At 33.1% G+C, this 13,034-nt stretch overlaps 2 protein-coding genes across 2 annotated transcripts in view; both read left to right on the top strand.

The window, feature by feature from the left end:
• Nucleotides 1–368: 368 nt before the first annotated feature.
• LOC145325151 (uncharacterized) lies at nucleotides 369–5,429 on the top strand. The gene is made up of 6 exons (XM_080168012.1): nucleotides 369–494; nucleotides 1,694–1,991; nucleotides 2,193–2,299; nucleotides 2,859–3,015; nucleotides 3,322–3,449; nucleotides 4,395–5,429. The coding sequence occupies exons 1-6, from the start codon at nucleotides 411–413 to the stop codon at nucleotides 4,479–4,481; spliced, it is 861 nt and encodes a 286-aa protein (XP_080024138.1). The 5' UTR covers nucleotides 369–410; the 3' UTR covers nucleotides 4,482–5,429.
• Nucleotides 5,430–5,833: 404 nt separating this feature from the next.
• The window catches only part of LOC145325397 (uncharacterized), a 40,774-nt gene continuing 33,573 nt past the window's right edge, over nucleotides 5,834–13,034 (top strand). The window contains exons 1-5 of the mRNA XM_080168388.1: nucleotides 5,834–6,186; nucleotides 7,099–7,169; nucleotides 7,720–7,872; nucleotides 8,323–8,448; nucleotides 10,163–10,273. Of these exons, the coding sequence (XP_080024514.1) occupies nucleotides 6,103–6,186; nucleotides 7,099–7,169; nucleotides 7,720–7,872; nucleotides 8,323–8,448; nucleotides 10,163–10,273 (545 nt within the window). The 5' untranslated portion in view covers nucleotides 5,834–6,102. The remainder of the gene's footprint in view (nucleotides 6,187–7,098; nucleotides 7,170–7,719; nucleotides 7,873–8,322; nucleotides 8,449–10,162; nucleotides 10,274–13,034) is intronic.

Genomic DNA, 13,034 nt, shown 5'->3' with positions numbered 1-13,034 from the left:
TCTGGTAACGATTATAGAGCTGCTACCCTTTGTAAATCGTACTTAACTACTACAGAATCACCATGCAAACTTTGGAATCGATTTGACAATTCTAACCTGTTTAAATTAAGGAAAAGAGGTAACTGTCCGTGACGTACGGACGTACTGACGTACGGACCGACCCTAGTTATAGAAAAGCTTTGCTTTTAATGACTAAATAACAAAAGTTAAGTTATCAAAACCATCGAAAATATACTTCCAAAGAAAGAAAAAAATTAGCAACAACCATCAAATACAGGAAACAAAAATGATAACTAGAAAATCTTCCAAAATATTTTTGATAAAGCCACTGTATATAAGGTGGATAATGGGGCTTACTTGACGCAGTTGATATAGGCCTAGCTAGCAGAGACCTTGATTCTACTGTCATCATGGAGACTAGTAATCTAAAATATTGTGATGATGATGTCAATTTGGATAATTATATCATTCCAAATGATTTTGATCTGGAAGAGGTAATTCTTATTCATGAGCTGTCTGTCTGTATGTCTGTTTGTACCGAAGGATCTCGCTACCGCTGAACCGATTCTCCATAACGGGAGGGTTTATAGCTATTTTGGGTTAGGGTACCACCACCATCCCAGGAAAAATCACAAAAAAACGAAAATTTATTTTAATATCATAGCTTTTAGTTAGAGACTTGAACATAGACAATTTTTTAATTACTAAAAAAACATTTAATAGTTGCCAGTATCCTTATAAAGAAGTAACATAATTTCTTTCTATCTCTTTGTAGCTTGGTATCATGCTAACCACTGGACCTATATGGTTCTCCTTTACTCTGTAGGTTCAGTGAAGGATTTTAGCTATTTTTGTGGAGATTACCTTAACCATCACAGGAAAATTCGCTTTTGAAAAAATACCTTACACAAAAATATTTTTATTTATCTTTTTAAAGCTAAATTTGAAAGCGGGGGTCGGGTTATCCCTTCCCTCTTCCTTGCATTACCCCTAAAGGCCGCTTTTTTTAGATAAAGTTAGGGAAAAATGACTCATTGTATTATTACAGTACCATCGTAAATGGACGGACATATACCCTTGGAATTTTAGTGTAGCTTAACTCATAAGAATTGTTTCAGTTTAAATACTGAAATCATATGATAAGTGAATAAAGCCATAAACGTTGTATTTTTTTATCAAAAAGAAACCTATGAAAATTTTGTTTGAAAAAAATACCTTTGTGAAACCAAATAATATAATAGCCTTTGACTTTATACAATTTAATTTGAGAGAAAAAACGTATTTTTCAATTTAGTAATCGTAGTTGGGTTAAGTTTATCTTTTTCATAGAATTAACATAAAGAAAACTTATTGTGCTTCTATTTTTTACGTAAGCCTAAATGTTTCTTGATAAATTTTAGTTATTGATAGCAATTACTCCATATATGTAATAAAGGAAAATATGTTTTTTCCTTAAAAATTTACTTTTGTCAGGTGGGGGGGGGGGGGGGGTAAGGAATGATTAACCTACCCCCAAATAAATTTAGGTTAGCCGTAGGCCCAATGTTTTTGATTTTTAATTTTCAACACCCCCGAAATAAAAAAAGCATAGTCGTCGTTACCTCTATGATATTCAGATTACCCCCCCTCCAAAAAAAATAATAATTTGTCCAACCTCCTTCGCATACAGAAGAGAAATATAATTTTTGTTTAGGTGTGTCATAAAATTACATTCGGCCACGGGTGGGTTGTCCTGAAGAAAATGTTCTCCGCCAAGGACGTCGAGATGGCGCGGGAGCGGCTCTTCTCCCAGAAGCTGATCAACACCATCGAGACGTTTGTGAACCAGGATGACTTGCACAACAACTATGGCGGCCTGACCTGGGGCCTCCTGTCACGTGGCAGGATATTTACCAAGATGGCGGCGCATCCCATAATTATGCAGGTGTCGCAACACCTGCTGGGAGATAACTGCAGGCTCTCCAGCTTTGCCGCCAACACGGTTTTGCCAGGTACAGATTTTATTTTTTTCAGAGTGATATTTTACATAAATAAACCAAACGTTCTCCGCTAATTTAATTAACATAAAAATCTAAACTTTTACTTATATAAACATAAAAGCTTTCTAAAAAAAATCATGTTTTGAAAATATAACATTTCCCATAAAATTTCTGAGTCTAAGATAAAAATGATTTCAAATTTTCAATGTTAAGGTATGAAAGGTCAGAAACCCCATCTGGATTACCCCTACTACCGTCACCTCTGGCCCAGCAGGGATGGTTGTATGAATCTTCCACCCCACCATCTACTAGCTCTACAGGTATTGTTGTCCTATATTGAAATTATCATCCTGGCGGCCACGGGACGGCAGCAAACCTTAATGTGTCATCCAAGTTTTGATCAATGTTATTTTTATTAATTTAACATTGTATTTTGATAACTAAATTACTATTATGGTTATTTATTCGATAGTATTTTAGACAGCATTCCTCGGATATCAAAATGAAAAATAATAAGAATAAAATCAGTTTTGTTAGCCCTGAGGGGCCAAAGGGGTGGGCTAACAAAACTTTATTTAATTAATTTAATGATTTTTATTTTACGTTCGTAATTTTTTTTTATAATATGATAGGATATTTCATAGAGTAGAACCAGATTTAATACAACAGATATTAATCTAAGCCCTATACAATTTGATTATAAAACAATTAACTATTAAGATATTATAGAGTAGGTATGTTTCTATACTCTAGGACAACTTACTATTCCACTTCTTTTTTCTGTATGGCAAAATGAATCAAACTCAACATACATTTTAGATTTTATGACACTGATCAATACATGATTCAAATTGATCATACCTTTACTCCATGTTTTAGATAGTAACCTGCCTGACTGACTTTACCCCAGAGAACGGATCAACCGCCATTGTTCCCGGCTCCCACATAGACCCCCACTATCCGCAGGATGAGAAGAAGTTCTTTGATTCTGCCATACAGCTGACTGCCAGCCCGGGGGATGTCATCATGTTTGCAGGTATACACAATATTTAGGGATATGGGGGATAGAAAATTAAAACTATTGAATATCCCCTTAATTAACAAACTTCGATATTGGCCTTTTCCAAGTAAAATTTCTTTTATATTCAATAATAAATTTAAACTTGTAGCGGGTTGAAATAACGATCCAACCCTTCCATATCTTTTATCCCATCCCCTCCCCTCCTTACTGGATGAACTAACTGATCAATAAATTAATGTTGCAAGCTAAATTGATGATAATGTTTTCTTTGTCATATTATCCACGTATATTATATATGTTATGTAGAATATCTGTATCTAGGTCCTATACAACACTGTGCTATGTCTAATCATACAGACAAAGTAAGATGTGGAATACTACAGCATATGGTACCGCTGTACATCACTCCATTTGAGGACCTAACTTCAGGAAGAGAGAACGAGGAAAAGGTAGAATTTTTTTATGAAACTAAATGAATGACTTTTAATAGGGTAGTTTCCCTAAAACTAACAAATGACTTGCCCTTCTCTTACATTTAGATAAGTGTAGAAGGGGGGTGTAGCAACACCCCTTGTAAAATTCAGGGTGGATAATTTTTAAGTTGTCGTAAAAAAAATTTGCGCGCTTCGTGCGTCAATTTACAAGACAAGTAATACTTTTTTGGCTTTTGTAGCCAGACTCCGTCCCTAAAGCTGACACCCCCATCAATTTAGGTTTAAGGGGGGTGTCAAAAATCGTGACGGGGGTGATATTGCTACATTTATGTCCAAACATCATAAGGAAAAAGGATAAGAGGATGAATACTCACCCCTTTTTCATGGTAAAATACTACTTCCCCATCCCTAAATTTAGAAGCAGACGAAAATCAAAAACCGCCCAGGGCTTTTTGTAAGTCAATCATAAATAATAATGTGAATAAAAAGAAAAGCGATATTTAGCAAACAGCCGTGGGCGGTCAGAATCAGCTGAATGTTCATTATGAAAAAAATTTCCCCCTTTTTAGAAATAGAAGGATTCATCTTTCATGAACAAATTTTTTTAAATAAAAATAAAATTCTATGTAATTTTTAATTAAAACATTAAAACGAAAATATCTAATCTAATATTCTTGCCCTAAATATGGAAATAGTAAAAAGTAAAAAAATATTTTTTTTAATAATTTAATTTTTAATCCTCCCATTTGAAAAGTAGTGGAATAGCAATGAATTTTATCGCGGCAACAGCGCTGAGTAGGCCTCTAGGCCCACTGCCTATTTTCGTCTTCTAGTTGCTTCGATTCCTCTCTTTTATTTTTTTCTCTATGCCAAACATTCAGTTGTACCCCCAAATTTATCTTTATATCATATAGGCAAGGACAAAGTTGTCCAATGTTTTGTAATTAATATTATTTTTAGGCTATCCGTCAATTGTTAGCCTTGGAAAACCCTCATCCAATCCTGAAGTACAAGAGGAAGAATTCTAGAAGAGATTCTTACACATAGAATATCAGTACCACAGTTGTGGAAGCTGTTAAAAGTACCTGTACAAAAAAAAGTCATACTTCATGCCTACAATTGGTCAATTAAAATTTATACTGGCCTGCCATTGGTAATTTATTCTGTGTATTGGCCTATATTGGTCATTTGTATTGTATGATGTTATTTTTTATAGGCACTATAAAGAGCTTCCAGTTGTGCTTAGTGTACATTATTAGTACAAAATGTAGTGTTTAGTTTATAAGGCGTTTAGTAATTACTCTGTAAAAAATAAGTACCATATATGAAACCTTAGGAACAAAGTTTATGTTCCTTAAGACAAAATCTTTAGTTTTAAGTTTTCTACAGAGTCCCTAGCCTCTATGTTAACTTAAGGAGGGGGTATCATCTCCCATATGTATGTATGCTTTATTTGATTGGTTCCATAGAGCATATCCCTTGAAGACGAACCCCTCCCAGTAGCCCTTCAACCTGCCCTGGATCAATACTAAGCTTCATATGTATGTACAAATAAAATTTTACAGTGTATGTATACAATATGTAAATAGATATATACAGTATATTATATTTAGTCAATCGTAGAACCTAAAAATCCTTTATAAGGAACTATATCTTTATATTATATTTTGTAAACAGAAGAGTCAAAGTCTGAATTAAAATATTTGCAGTTCAATTGTGAAAAAAACATAAAGTCTGAAAAAGCTTGAAAAAAATCTTAGGTTAAATTATTTTTTGTTTGCCCTTGGGGCCAATAACACAGGAATTAATTTAGTTAGTTTTCATTTTCCTTTCTGCAGACAACTGTCATACTAAAAATATATGTATAGCAGTATATTATCTAATTTTAAAATATATGTATGTTATCAAATTTTAAAATATATATAATCATAAATAAACATAATAAGTATTTGTAAATTATTTCATTGAAAATAAAATGTATAAGCAAAAATAAAAGTCTTCTTCTTTTGAATATCCCCTGGGACGAGGCAGCTAATTGTGCCGGTCAAACGGCCTGGACACAAACGAACATACACTCCACATATGTTGTGTGTATATTTACATCAAATAAGCAGTGGAATATTTCGAACAGTCGCGTTTATGTTCGTTTGAGAGCGACTTAAAAATGAGAACTTTTAGGAGGTTCGACATAATTTACTTTAACCGCCTGTCTGTCTTCAAAGCTGGAACTGAAAACTTTGAGGTGCTACAACATAATTTACTCTACCCGTCTGTCTGTAAACCTGGCGCAAATTGGATAATTTACTGTCCGTCCTTCTTATAAACAATAGCCCATATGATTCCCATCAAAAAATGTTTTTATACTTTCCCCTTTCTATTACTTCCGTTGAAATTCAAGAAAGCACTTTCAGAATGTTTATTTGTATTAGCAAAGCATTTCATTCATGTGTTTGTAAACTCAATTGAGTTGTACTGTCCCGCCTGTTCCTACCCTACACGTCGTATCCATGCATTCTGACGGCCAACCTGTAATTGGCTCCACACCTCACCTGACAAATCAGCTGTTCCATAGTCTCATTATTAATACAACACAAACAAGGCCTTGATATTTAAAAAAAAACTTATTTGAATGAATTTAAAAATAAAAGTGAAATTGTAAAAGTGAAAAATGACGGCCAAAGCGATTTTTACACCTAGACCCAATTCTTTCCAGTTTGAGGACAGGTTGCTTCTGCTGGAACCTGCGGTTAAGGTAAACAAATTTATCAACAGCAAAATTTAAGGTTGAAATATCAGTTTAGCAATAATTTCGCAGTGTAGTCCAATTAAAACAAAGGATGCTTGATTTGTGATTATTATTCTGTTGGACTCTTCTATTAGTTGATGGAGCTAGATTTGACCTAATAAACCTTACTGCATAGCCTAAAACATGTACAGAGTTAACTCATAGCTTCCTTTAAAATCATGTATCGACAACATTGATTTCCTAAAGGACACAAACCAAAACTACCTTATTTATGTTCAATTTTTGAAAACTGTAATTTCTAAAGATTTTTATAGAAACAAGGACGACAACATCCATAAAAGCGAAGCTCTGAAATGGTAGGACAAACGAATATTAACACTTGTAGAGTGTCAGAACTTAAAAATCACAACATAAAAATATAAATGTCGAATCAAAATTCTAAGTAAATTTGTTGAAAAACTACCTAAGTACAGGATAATGTTTAAGGACATAATTACGTTTTTGGAATTGATTATAGAGATGCTTCGCTCATAAAATTGTACTTTGTTGTCCTAGGAATCAGTATTCCAAAAATCAAAACAATCGGATAATTTTATCACATAAAAATTTTTTGTTAAAAATCAACATGATTAAAATATACGTACGGACATTCTGATAACGATTATAGAGTTGCTACGCTACCTAACTGCTACAGGAATCACCATACAAAGTTTTAAATTGTTAGGACAATTTTAACATGCCTAAATTAACGAAAAAAGCCATTACTTCCAGACGGACGGACGGACCTACTCTAATTTTTTAAAAGCGAAGCTTTTAAAAAGTCATTTTATGGCTATTTATGGTATTGTTTGTTGCTGGTTTTACCTTGCCACTCGTAGAATATATAACTATTTTTATGTAAAAATATAATGTTTTTAGGTTGGTCGCACTCATAAAGATGACCGAGGCGAAGCTGACAACGCTTTCTTTGATTCTAAAGTTCTATCAAAGTAAGAATTTGCTTTTAAGTTTTGTTTATATTTATATTTAATTGCATTAGTGCATTAAAAGTTCAAACACTTTCCTCATCCATTCTTTAGCCCATATCTCTTGAGTATGTATTTTTCATGTTTCAAATTTTTTTACTTTAGATTTGGTTAGGTTAGGTAGTATTAGGTACAGTTGGGCTTAGTCTACCAGGGTTAGGGTACCCAGAAGGTGTAGGAAAAAGCCAACCCCCCCCCCCTAAATTTACATTTAAAAAAAAGGTATGGTGTTTCTGCTATTGTTATTTGGAGGGAAAGAACAAAACAGTAGGCCCGCATGGTTCGCACTAACCCTGCAGTCGTTAAGCAAAGAAATAAAACTACCTCCCCTTATTTTCAACTAATCAAAAAATAAGGGTAGAGCTTGATGAGGCAATTTATGGGAAAGCACCCAAACTCTTGTTGCTATTATGATACAAATAATTTATTTCTTTGTTTAAAATTCAAAAGCGCTACGTTATGCTATCCCATTTGTCTTAAAAATGGAAGCTATCATCCTTGTTTTGATTTGCAGGGACCATGCTGTGATCAGCTATGACCATGGACAGAGAACCTTCTTCCTGCAAGATGTTGGCAGCAGTAATGGCAGCTTTGTCAACAACATCCGGCTCAGCAAGGCTGGACAGGAGAGCAGGATCACCAGGATTTACTCTGGAGATGTTATCAGGTTAATTTTGTTAAGTTTTAGATTAAATTTGATAAAGCTTTCCCATCATTTTTGTAATGAAGTGGATTTTTTTTTTTTTTTGGGGGGGGGGGAGTTGTGGTTGTATTTTCTTTATGCCCAACCTATTAGAGGTTTCAGGGAAACAGCCAAAAAGTGCATTTAAATAATCATTACAATGTATGTGAGTTTTGTTAAGTACAGTAAGATCTCAGAAACTTCTGAAACAATAGGTATAATATTTTCATGGAAGCTTCCTTGTTAATTTTCGGGTAACAAGTAAAGATTTTTATATTCATTGACAATTCAAAATTTTAAATATATTATTGTTCTTTAATCAGCAAATCCAAATTTGTAGAATATATAAACTCTAAATATTATGACACAATTGTCCTGTAAAATTCATTGTTTATATTTTCAAATTGATGAATTATTTTTTATTTTTTTTATTAGATTTGGATCAGATGTACTAGACAAAGCTAAGAATGTAACCCAGCGTGCAATTGTGTCAAAAATATGTTTGTTGTACCCAGATGGTAACCAGTGCTCCACTAGACCTACAGACTCCAAACTATACAGGTAGTACAGCTAAGCTACTATATAAGTATTGTTTCAACAATAATCTTGTTGTACCCAGATGGTAACCAGTGCTCTACTAGACCTTCAGACTTATAAACTATACAGGTAGTACAGCTAAGCTACTATATAAGTATTGTTTCAACTATAATTTTGTTGTATCCAGATGGTAACCAGTGCTCTACTAGACCTACAGACTCTAAACTATACAGGTAGTACAGCTAAGCTACTATATAAGTATTGTTTCAACTATAATCTTGTTGTACCCAGATGGTAACGAGTGCTCCACTAGACCTACAGACTCCAAACTATACTGGTAGTACAGCTAAGCTACTATATAAGTATTGTTTCAACTATAATATTGTTGTACCCAGATGGTAACCAGTGCTCCACTAGACCTACAGACTCTAAACTATACAGGTAGTACAGCTAAGCTACTATATAAGTATTGTTTCAACAATAATCTTGTTGTACCCAGATGGTAACCAGTGCTCTACTAGACCTTCAGACTTATAAACTATACAGGTAGTACAGCTGGGCTACTATATAAGTATTGTTTCAACAATAATCTTGTTGTACCCAGATGGTAACCAGTGCTCCACTAGACCTACAGACTCTAAACTATACAGGTAGTACAGCTAAGCTACTATATAAGTATTGTTTCAACAATAATTTTGTTGTACCCAGATGGTAACCAGTGCTCTACTAGACCTTCAGACTTATAAACTATACAGGTAGTACAGCTGGGCTACTATATAAGTATTGTTTCAACAATAATCTTGTTGTACCCAGATGGTAACCAGTGCTCCACTAGACCTACAGACTCTAAACTATACAGGTAGTACAGCTAAGCTACTATATAAGTATTGTTTCAACAATAATTTTGTTGTACCCAGATGGTAACCAGTGCTCTACTAGACCTTCAGACTTATAAACTAGATCGGATCAGATGTACTAGACAAAGCTAAGAATGTAACCCAGCGTGCAATTGTGTCAAAAATATGTTTGTTGTACCCAGATGGTAACCAGTGCTCCACTAGACCTACAGACTCTAAACTATACAGGTAGTACAGACTCTAAACTATACAGGTAGTACAGCTAAGCTACTATATAAGTATTGTTTCAACAATACTTTTGTTGTACCCAGATGGTAACCAGTGCTCTACTAGACCTTCAGACTTATAAACTATACAGGTAGTACAGCTAAGCTACTATATAAGTATTGTTTCAACAATAATTTTGTTGTACCCAGATGGTAACCAGTGCTCTACTAGACCTTCAGACTTATAAACTATACAGGTAGTACAGCTAAGCTACTATATAAGTATTGTTTCAACTAAAATCTTCCACACAACGGTCCTAAAATCAATGGGTTGATTGTCTGTATAACATTTAGCTCCCTAATTATACACATTTATAGTTGGAACTTGGAACCTTAAAAAATGGCTATATAGTCCTAATATATAATATTTACAGACCATCAGAGAGTATGGAGAATATACAAACAGTTGGAACTATAAAGGATAGCTACAGTCCTAATATATAATATTTACAGACCATCAGAGAGTATGGAGAATATACAAACAGTTGGAACTATAAAGTATAGTTATATAGTCCTAATATATAATATTTACAGACCATCAGAGAGTATGGAGAATATACAAACAGTTGGAACTATAAAGTAGAGTTATATAGTCCTAATATATAATATTTACAGACCATCAGAGAGTATGGAGAATATACAAACAGTTGGAACTATAAAGGATAGCTACAGTCCTAATAATGACAAATTTGATATGGACAACCAACAACTTTGTAGAAAATTAAGGTAAAAATTAGTAGCAACGCTCCTTTATAATTTGAAATGTCTGCAAGTCTGTCCTGAAGAAACGTAAATTTCTCCGCTGCTATTCAAGATTGGCAGCAAGTTTTTTTTGAAGATTCCTTTTACCAATGTGCATCCAGTTTATAATTGACTTAATAAGCTGGGCATTAGATGTAATGGGATATTGTTTTTTTACTATTGATAGAAAATAGAAAATAGAATACTCTAAAACTTACTATATCCGTCTGTATGTCTGTTATACTGTGTTGAAATGGGTATTCTTTTGAGAAAATTATATTATTCTCCTTTGATGTTAAAGATAGATGCTTCAAATTTCGTGTAGAGACTTCTGTGAACACTATGCATCTACTCAATTTTTCAATCTGCTGGTTGTTCTTATTATTTTAATATTATACTAGCGGCTTCGCCCCTAGCCTATAGGGGCTTTGCCCCATGAGGTAGTTTTAAAAAAAATAAAAAAAATTTCGGGTGCCCCAAACCATACTCCCCCCCCCATTTTTTGAGGGGGGGGGGGAATTTCATTTTTTGGGGTCGGGGGTGTCCCGCCCCCCAAGAAAATAGCTTAAAACCACCACAGGACCAATAGGTATATACACTGAAGAGTAGAATCCGATTGGTTCAGTGGTTACCGAGATCTTAAGCTTCAGACGGACAGATATCAAGCTACTTTGTATTATAGATAAATGCTCTATTAATATGGATGTTGTCATCCTTATCTTTACATTTTACAATATACGGAGACTTATTATTGTATCTTCCATTTACATATCTCTGTGAATACTTTATGTGTTGAGAAAAAAAACAAGTTAACGAAGCAGATTGTCTCTCTCATTACTCTTATTTTCAAATGTGTCAAGGCAAGTCAGGGAGGAAGCAAGCTTTGGACTGAAATTTATATTAGTACCCAAAGATTTATAAACAGTTGACTTTTAAGTTTTATAGCCTCTAAGGGCTTTGCCCCATGAGGAAATTAAAAAAAATTATTACCTCTGGTGGTGGGTGGGTGTCGGGGTTGTGGGTGTCCCATTCCCCCCAAGAAAATAATAATAATAATAATAATAATAATGTTTATTTGGTGCTGCCAGGTACCCCCTAGCTTAGGAGATAGCACATAAAATACTCTAAATTGCTGCTATCTATTGACAATTTAGAGTTTACATTATGATGTTTAGTCTCATACAAAAATATTATAATATATACTAAGTTTAATTATTAACTAAATATAAATTGGTGGAATAAAAGGAAAAATTTTTTTAGGATATGCACCAGGAGCTACAGGAGTACTATCTTGACCAAAATGGGGATAGTGTATTTGATTCCTGGAGCCCCTTTTTAAGGAGGACGAAAAGAAAAAAAAGGAAATATAAAACAAATTAATTGTAAAAAGGGAAAATTGAAACTTTAATTTAGTTAAATTGAGTTGTGAGGATGGTAAAAAAAAGAAAAAAACACAAATAAACATTCATATTATGTAAGAGAAATCAGTAAAAAATAAGAAAGATGGAGAAAAAAAAAATAGATGAAGGAATTTAGAGAAAAGTAAAACAAAATAAATCAAATATAAAAAATAATAAGATGGATCATTGTTGTATATAAGTTTAATACCATATTTTAAGTTTTAAAATATCATTGAAGATTAATAAGTAGAGATTTAATTTAAAAAGAAAGGAGGAAGAAAAAAATTCATAAAAAGGAAAAAAAGCAATACTTCAAGCCTATGTCATTGTATTATTTTTCAAAAAAAACAGAAAATTTCTCAATTCAAAATAATATCTTTTTATAGAATGCCACTTTGACTTTTGCCCTATATTCAACCCTCCCCTCCCCGCCAAAAAAAGACAACCCCCCCCCCCCTCCTTAAAAAAATCACCAGGTTTTTTTATGAAATCAATTTTTAAGATCTATTTATGCACTCAGAACAGTTTTCTCTATTACAAATAAAATTAAGTTTTTCCAATAAAAAATCTTTAAGTTTCATACAAAATTGTTTTCTTGACATAACTGTGCTAAAAGTATACATAACCTCGTCATTATTATTATCATTTTCAGGATTAGGATTAGTATTAGGAATAATGATTTCATTCCATAACTTTGGTAGATCAGAGTAAGGGAATTTTTTAAAAGATTCAAGTCTAACAAATGGAACATTGTACTGTTGATTATTTCTAAGAACTCTTGTTGTTCTTGTGCTATTTCTAATCCATAAGTTATCAAAAGAACATGGAAGCCTATGATTAACGTAATCAAACATAAATTGTAATTTAGAATAGACAATTTGTTGAGTTACAGGAAGAATTTCTAAATTTTTAAATAAGATTGTAGTATGTGCATTATATTTTGAGTTGGTAATTATTCTCAGTGCTTTTTTTTGCTGTTTTACAATTTTATCAAGAGTTGATGCTGCTGCACTTCCCCAAATTGGGGCACAATATGTAAGATGACTATGGACAAGTGAGTTGTATAGAGTTTGCAATGCTTTTCCGCCAATAATATGTTTTGCAGCATTTATAGCAAATAATGAGCGTGAAATCTTTTTATTTATCATATCAATATGATATTTAAAGTTTAATTTAGGATCTAGATAAACACCTAGAAATTTAATTGCAGGAGTTTCACTCCTTGAGTTGACATATGAAAGTTTGTGTACCAAATTTGGATCATTTTGGTTATCATTATTGTGATCAAGATTAATACTAATGCTATCAAAGTCAATTGTTGATTCATCTTTTGTAAATATCATAAA

The sequence above is a fragment of the Acartia tonsa genome, chromosome 1 (genome assembly GCF_053477335.1).
Source record: "Acartia tonsa isolate MP-2025a chromosome 1, ASM5347733v1, whole genome shotgun sequence".
NCBI classification, from domain to species: Eukaryota; Metazoa; Arthropoda; class Copepoda; order Calanoida; family Acartiidae; genus Acartia; species Acartia tonsa.
The sequence above is the reverse complement of the archived record's forward strand: the minus strand, read 5'-3'. Positions and strand labels throughout refer to the sequence as shown.